We start from the raw sequence: 5,969 nt of genomic DNA, 5'->3' as shown, positions 1-5,969 counted from the left end.
AGCTCATTAACATTTAAAGGAAAATGCTACAAAAATGGCTTGATCTGAAAAGAGCTGTTTTTGACAGGGTAAAAAAATGTGTTTTTTACACTACCATTGAGACATTTTAACCAAACTATGTTACAGACTTTTCATTAAGACCCTAAAGAATCATATCAACTTGTGGAAAATGGGCATCCTATGACCCCTTTAAGAGTGAGGCCATCAGCTGTCGCCCACATACAGTACATTATCAGGACTTGTCACTTTTTGAGTTGAACAGAACTTACAATTCCTGTGTTTCTCTGTGTGTGTCTAGGATACCCTGCGGGAATGTAAAAATGACAAATGCCTGAGTTACCTGCCGCTTTTGTCGCCTCTGTACTTTGTGACATTCGTGCTGATAGCACAGTTTGTGCTGGTGAATGTTGTGGTCGCTGTGCTCATGAAACATTTAGAGGACAGTAACAAAGATGCCCGTGAGGAGGCCGAGATGGAGGCGGAGTTGAAGAAAGAGCTTCATGGCAGTCGTAGACAAAGCACCGCCTCTGTAGGCGGAGCCACTGGGCTTGAGGTTTCAGCTGTTAAAATTGAGACTTTCTCACATGAACAGGTGAGTTCTGTACGTTGTTTAAAAACCTTTCTATATAAGGCCATGTGTTGACAGTTCTCTTGAAAATATTATGCCATGCAACCCCCCAAATATATTTAATAGATATTATTAGAATAATGCTAAATGTATTTTAGATATTTTTACCATGAGAAAATCAAATCTGAAAGTTTAGTTTACTATACTTGAATCTTGGGTGAAGGTTATTAGAAAAGGCTTAAATGTTTTTGTTTTTTTTAAAGTAGTAGTAAAAGTAGTAAAAAGTAGTCTTTGTTAATGTCTAAATATATATCTAATTGGAAAACCTAATAAAACTAAGTAGTTATGTCAGAAAATGTTTTTTCTATATTTATAATATTTTATCTAGAAATAGTGCATAATTTAGAGGTCCCTTCAAAATACAACATGTTAAAGAATAACAATCATTGGGAAAAAAACGATATTTATTTAATTAAAACATGCTCTTAATCAGGGGTGGGCAAACTTGGCCCTTCCAGGTCACTTTCCTTCAGAGTTTAGCTCCAACTCTAATCAAACACACCTGAACCAGCTAATCATTGTCTTCAAGACTACTAGAAAGCTACAGGCAGGTGAGTTTTATCAGGGTTGGATCAAAATCTCTGCAGGAAAGTGGCCTGGAAGGGCCAAGTTTGCCCATCACTGCTCTTAATCTTATTGTCTTAAGTCTATTTTCACTGCCAAGGATCACAAGTGTGACCCCTACTGAGGAATACCATAGGGTTAAAAATAAATCTGTAGTAAAATTTTAAAGTCAACATGTAAAGTTTTAAAGGGCATTGTAATATGTAATTTTATATGATAATAATTGTCATTATTATTATATAAATATTGCAGGTTTTTTAAGAATATGTAGTGTCTTCAAGCCTGCTTTTAAGTAACTGAAAAACGTTACTGTTTGTTACATACATTTGTTGTGTTTACAGGGCCAAGACCCCAATTATGGCAACTTCCTGACAGTTAGCAGGCCATCTATATCACGGGTGCTGTCCTTACCTAATGACAGTTACATGCTCTATCCTGTTAAGCCTGTATATAGGTCCATTCAGGAGAGATTCTCCAAGCAGGATTCTACACTACCAGGTGACAAAACGAAGCCAATTTTTACTGGCCATGGCACACGTGCAGAGAGAGAATATGACTAAAGCTGTCTGTGTATTCTTTAGGCTCCTCTCTCTCACTCGGCACCCAGCCCTTTGAAGATAGTGCCGTAATGCAGGTTCCAGGAACTGCATCTCAGACAAACCTGGCCTCCATTCCTGGTCCCCACCCTCTAAATCAAAGAGCAAGATCTAGCAATGCCTTCAGAGCCCTGCGGAGACAGGTACTGCAGCAACTCTTATCCTCATGACTATTTGTTTATACTAGGGATGACAACAGATTACATCTATTAGACATTTACAATGAAATGCTTTGTCACTAATGAAACAAGAATTGTGACATTGATCAAGTGAACATTTATACAAAAGGACAGATGTTCTTACTTACATTGGATCAAATCTCAAATCAGGCTGAGAACATTATCATCAGATTTTACACAAACTTTACACAAAGGTTTATGCTGCTGTCATCAAAGCAAAAGAGAGACAAACCAAATACTAAAACATTCTGAAAATCATGCTAATTGTTATGCTAATAATATAATTCAAATTTAATTGTAACTATATACACTATTGATGATGTATTTATTTAATTTAATATAATTTAATATAATGATATAATTCTTATGTAATTGTAACTAAATACATATATATAATTACATCAAATATTACACACAAATATATATAGAATTTTGTTAATTAGTGTTTAATCTATCATTAATTAGTGTTTGATCTATCTAAATGAATATAAAATTATATCAAATATATATAGAAAAAAATTATTTTGTATAAAATGTAAATAAATATCTGTTTATTTAAAATATATTTAACCTATAATCTAAATTAAGATATAATTAATAATATAAAAAATAACATAAATAAATATATGTAATTAAAGAACACATAATTTAATCTATATTCAATTAAAATATATTTAATATTATTTTGTATTAAATTAGGTATTAAATTAAATATGTTTTAAATAAATAGATTAAATCTATTTTGCATTATATTAAAAATAGCATTCAAAATTGTCATGTAATGAATCGTTTTTAAATGCTTGTACTTACATCTGTTTTTACCTGCAGCAAGCAATAAAGAGTGACTCGATTGATTCCACAAACGCTGACTCCAGAGATACCTTACACATCCCGAGCAAGCCCTGCTCCACTGATAATCTTCATCTCAAAGTACCCAGCATTCCCCTCACTGGTGGATCTGCCCCCTGTTCGCCCCAGGCCTCACCCCCTCCTCCCCTCCGCAACCGGACAGCGAGCGTACAAACAAACAGACATGTGTACAGCCAGCGCAGCATCCCCTGTCGACAGGCCTCGTACAAGACGCAATCTATAAAACCTCTTGAAATAACACACGCACAAACCAAACTACAGGATTCGGATGAGGTGGTCCGACTCAACATGAACATTACCCAAATAAGAGCCTCTCAGCGTGTGGCACGCAGCTATAATTTGTCCCCTTATGAACCCTTGCACAGTGGGGCGGCCCGCCAACCGGATACCAGCGCTCAAAGTCTACGGAAGTACAACAGTATGGAAAATAATGGCTTCCTATCTCAACTCCACATCCCTCGGCGTCACTCGACGCACGGGGAAGAGTTACTGCTTCAGCAGCAGCCAATTTCACCATCACCTGGACCTTCTCCAATGCCCAAGAAGGAGAAAATGAGCCCGCCGTGCATCTCCATCGACCCTCCTACCGACGCGGCGTTTCTCTCGCCAGCGGTCAGTCAGGAGCATAGCACAGTCCTAAGACGGCGGACACCGGCCTTCGATTCCTCACTACCACGGGAGTCCATAGAACTTCCTGATATGCAGGATGAACCTCTTTTGCCAAGTCATTTGCCCCTCCCACAATTCTCTTTTGACCAATCGGATGTATGTTCGCTGAGCAGCCTGTCAGAACTGCTTTCAGATAGTGACCAGTCAACGCACTCCTTCCCTCCTGAGGCCCGTTCGGGGGTCGTGGGAGATGCATCTCAGAGTCCACTCAGGAAGATGGTATTGGTCAGAATGGCCAGCACTAGGGATCCAGGAAATGAGGATTCGGTTGCCTAGGCGACTGTGCAGGAAGCCACTTACGCATTCTGCCTCTTCGCAAAGCATTTTAATAACAGGAAGAGGTGGTGTCGGCAAAAGTATGCAAATGTGTTTCTGATGGAACTGATGTTTTTTGCCTGATCATATTGATTAGGGAACTTTTATTAGTGTTCATCACACACGTTGATATTGTGACGTTTTATCAGAGAAACATGTTGCATTGTGGCATATGATTACTGTACATGATGGTGCAAATTTAACCCTCATATTTTGTTTGGGGTCTGAATGGTTGATAATTTAATAGCCAAAAAAAAGTGTTATTTAAAGTTATTCTGTAAAGCCTGGCAAAAGAATAATATTTAGAAAAATATATATATTTTTTTTTTTGGAAGTTTATTGAACCTTTAGAGAAAATATGAAAACAAAAATCTAAAAAAAGTTTGCATATGTGTTTTTTGTTGAGTATCATATTTGATACATCAGGTTTTTATGGCTCATATAGTATAATATAGGAGAATATGGAGCTCACACGTGATTTTTATGGCCAGAATGTAAGATGAAAGTCTGATAGCTTGTAATATAAAGTCGATGAGATCTTTATACAGACTACTTACATACAATGTATATAATTATCAGTTGTCACTTTATACTGTATCTCCTTATAATATGTCTCAGTAGGATGATATCTAAATTAGTGCTGTCAATCGATTAAAAAAAATTACTAATCACATTTTTTCTGAAATTAATCGTGATTAATCCCACCTAACATTAAAGTTTTAAAATTTACTTTTATATTGCAATAATTTCACATTCAATCTTCAAATTAATGTAGAAACAACATAAAGACAGTATATTTTTCATATTTGTCTACTGGCATCTTTTTTTATGACTGATACCAATACTATATGATGTCTCTATGAAATCATTTTTTTCTAAATCTAATATTTAACCATTGATTATAGCCATTCAACATTACAGTATAATTGAGAGCTATCAATTTTAAAATTTATTAGACTTTAAAAAGTAACAACTTCTCATTTAAGTGAACTTAAACCAATCTTCACATAAACCCATTATAATAAATGTCATATTTAGCTACCTGTGCCCTTCAGCAAGTAGGAAATATACAGAAATTGAATATAGTTATCGAATTCTAAATTCTACATTAAATATAGATGAATCCTTAAAGCTACAAAAGTTATTGATTTCCTCCTTTTCTTTTGTTCTTTGATTAACAGACATCATAGCAGTTGGGTTATTAAGTTATTTTGGCTGCTTTAAGAGCTGCCGCTGCTGAACATGACGCGGATCTGACACGCATCGTATTTTCTCACAGCTCTTTACCTTTTCTGACCCACTTCAGCTCTTAAAGTCTCTAGTAATGAGCTGATGAGTTGAATCGGGTGTGTTCCTGAGGAGCTGAATGAGGGAGACAGTGCTGGGGTATCAAGGACAGTTTTTAAAACCGCTGCATTTCAGAGACATGTTCTTAAATCTGACTCATATACATGCATGCACAGTTTTAAGGCAGCTTTAATCGCCTTTTTGGTAACTTCATGACTTAGGCTAACTGACGACATAACTACGACATTGCATGCTCGTAGTTTATTTTGCGCTTTAACATGATATAATATACAGAGCGCACCGTCACATTTGTGTGTGCAATTGAAGAGCACGTGCTACGAGCACAGTATAACGGCTGACAGGACAGGAAATTTGGTTTTTACTGACATATGGCCTGACAACATCTCATCTGACCGCAGTTCACTGTTGTTCTACTGAAGCTCCCTCTTCACCTGTAACCAGAAGCAGCAGTTGTGAGTGGGGTGGCTAACCCTGACTTCGCCCCTGCGTTAATTGCATTAAATATTTTTAACTCATTAAACTGAAAAAAATACTTGTATGCGTTAACGCATTAATTTTGACAGCACTAATATAAATGCATAGGTTTATGATCAAAGCTCTGTAGTTTTATTGTGGGAGCAAAACATATAATGCAATGCAATACAGTGAAGATTGAGACATTGTATGAACAAATGTTCCTCAAAAGCCCGATGTATCATATCTGATACTCACATCTTAACATATTTTTCAAAAAATTATGTATTAATAATCAAGTAAACCATAGTTGCTTCAGTCAGTAAATGTTCATCTTGAAATATTACTAAAAATATAACAATTCAGCCCTCTACGGACACCTTGGCA

At 36.3% G+C, this 5,969-nt stretch overlaps 1 protein-coding gene across 1 annotated transcript in view; it reads left to right on the top strand.

The window, feature by feature from the left end:
* Window positions 1-3,782, top strand: part of cacna1hb (calcium channel, voltage-dependent, T type, alpha 1H subunit b) — a 66,487-nt gene extending 62,705 nt beyond the window's left edge. The window contains exons 29-32 of the mRNA XM_016504845.1: window positions 299-592; window positions 1,534-1,690; window positions 1,774-1,931; window positions 2,796-3,782. Of these exons, the coding sequence (XP_016360331.1) occupies window positions 299-592; window positions 1,534-1,690; window positions 1,774-1,931; window positions 2,796-3,782 (1,596 nt within the window). The remainder of the gene's footprint in view (window positions 1-298; window positions 593-1,533; window positions 1,691-1,773; window positions 1,932-2,795) is intronic.
* The last annotated feature ends 2,187 nt before the right edge of the window (window positions 3,783-5,969 follow it).

Source organism: Sinocyclocheilus anshuiensis, unplaced genomic scaffold (genome assembly GCF_001515605.1).
Source record: "Sinocyclocheilus anshuiensis isolate Anshui unplaced genomic scaffold, SAMN03320099.WGS_v1.1 scaffold218, whole genome shotgun sequence".
Taxonomy (NCBI): domain Eukaryota; kingdom Metazoa; phylum Chordata; class Actinopteri; order Cypriniformes; family Cyprinidae; genus Sinocyclocheilus; species Sinocyclocheilus anshuiensis.
The sequence above is the reverse complement of the archived record's forward strand: the minus strand, read 5'-3'. Positions and strand labels throughout refer to the sequence as shown.